We start from the raw sequence: 2,030 nt of genomic DNA, 5'->3' as shown, positions 1-2,030 counted from the left end.
CACGAACGACACTATAACTATTTTTCTGAATATGTATATAGAGTCTGGATACTACAAAATAATTTTTCTGAATATGTATATAGAGTCTGGATACTACAAAATATTTTTTCTGAATACGTATACTACAAAATAACTCAGAAGTATTGATTCTGGATACTAAATAATTTTTCTGAATATGTATACTACAAAATAACTCAGGAGTATTGATTTGCACAGTAGTATTAAACCGTATACCAAATCCACCATAAACAAAACATTTATCATCCACAAAATACACACAACACACTAAGTTAAGAAGGGCTATAGCAACTGCATTGCCTTACCAATAATAACAACCAGCACAACACACTAAGTTAAGAAGGGCTATAGCAACTGCATTGCCTTACTAATAACGACCAGCGAGCGATCAGGACTTCTTTTTTTCATAAAGCTAGATTAGATTAAATCCCATCATATAAATTACCAAAAAAAACAAATCTAAGAGTTTGTAAGAGCCAAAACGGCATATATACTATGTCACTACTGAAGCCTCCTCATGGTGCTTTTGCCAATTTTATCAAATCTTGTGTAAGATGATGGCTTCGTGCACTTTCGCAGCCCACCATTCAAAGAGTCCATCCGTGCACATGGAATTTTTGGTGAAAATATCTTGATAAACGTTGTAAACACGCTTTTGTTCAACCAAGGGGAGGGTTTCCCCTACGCCAATAATACCAGTCACCAGTGCACTTCGAAATGTCAATGGTTTCTGATCGCCAAGATATTGAGGAAGGCTATTCAGGAGCTTGACCATTGTATCAGCCCAATTGGTAAGAAAATCGACACGGAATGAAATTGGAGTAATTATCTCTCCATTACCCATAGCCTTCAAAATCTCAAGAATAAAAATGATAAGCATGTTACATTTACTCGAGTAATCTTGTACCGCTCCACCAGCTACTGCATTGCGAAGATCGGGATCTTCACAAAGCACTTTGACCGCTGTTGCGAACAACTTTGTATCGCAATGCCGAATGATGCCGACTAGCCAAGACAAGTCAGAACAAGCCGCTGTCATTGAACTTTCATCTGATTTAGATTTAATAGCTTTAACATCTGCCTTAAACCGGTTCAAAATGACATGTCTGCACGCATCTTTAATAGCTGGCGACGTATCTAACTTAAAGTAGTCAAACATTTGTTGCTCCACAGTGCCGCGAAGATTTTGTTTATGGTAAGTAATCTGCAACAATTCTTGTAGAGACTGCTTCACCATCTTTATATCCTCGCAATCTGACTTGCTTTGGCTCGTACCAAGTCTGGCAGCTAAGTCAGGCAATACATTTATGTTCAACGATGACAACAGGACGCGAAGCTTCGCTTCCTGCTCACGATTCCAGCGCACAGCAGCTAAATATTGCATACATGACTCCATACAATCACGAAACATCACTTCAGAAGCAACTGGTAAAAAAGCCAATGCTTCATCCACAGCGGTGAAATTAAAGCATTCGTGTGTATCATAAGAATATATTAGATGAATACATTTAATGTAACTCTCTGGATGGCAAGAACATGTTACCTTCATTACAAATGGTCGTTTAGCCGAAGACCCACTTTGGGAAAGCTTGGTTTCAAAAAACTCAGCCTTCTTCAACACTTGAGAATGAAGTAAAAGAGGATTTCCAGGATACTCCACTCCAGCTGAATCGATTAAATTCAATCTTACGTCGGCCGTATTCTTGTCCCCAAACCCTAGTGACTGGTTAGCCATTGCTTCCTGCAAATTTGCAATCACACTTTGGCCTCACTATCTTTGCAGAGAGTATTACGATCCTTGAATGCAGTGACCACTCTTAAACACCGTCCAAGAATCTCTGTCGGCGTGTTATCTCTTTCGATGTGATAGTCTAATTTTGATTGGACATCACTATCCTAGGAAGTAGGACACATTGCTTTGCTGGAGTGTTTATTTAATGCCGTCGCTATCAACTTTGTGTCACCGGGTTAAGGAATCAATGTTAACACGAAATTACTATCAGAGTGGCTTT

General features: G+C 38.9%; 1 protein-coding gene across 1 annotated transcript; it reads right to left on the bottom strand.

Annotated features, from left to right (window-relative positions):
* Positions 1–363: 363 nt before the first annotated feature.
* On the bottom strand, positions 364–1,829 carry LOC149165575 (uncharacterized). The gene is made up of 2 exons (XM_089431165.1): positions 1,562–1,829; positions 364–1,363 (listed from the first exon to the last, which is right to left on the bottom strand). Exons 1-2 carry the CDS (start codon positions 1,751–1,753, stop codon positions 557–559), a joined length of 999 nt encoding a protein of 332 aa, XP_089287291.1. The 5' UTR covers positions 1,754–1,829; the 3' UTR covers positions 364–556.
* Between the last annotated feature and the right edge of the window lie 201 nt (positions 1,830–2,030).

Source organism: Pinus tabuliformis, chromosome 5_1 (genome assembly GCF_031772625.1).
Source record: "Pinus tabuliformis cultivar Carrire ecotype Pingquan chromosome 5_1, CPIR1, whole genome shotgun sequence".
Classification (NCBI taxonomy): Eukaryota; Viridiplantae; Streptophyta; class Pinopsida; order Pinales; family Pinaceae; genus Pinus; species Pinus tabuliformis.
Note: the sequence above shows the minus strand (reverse complement) of the source record. Positions and strands in the feature narration are given on the sequence as shown.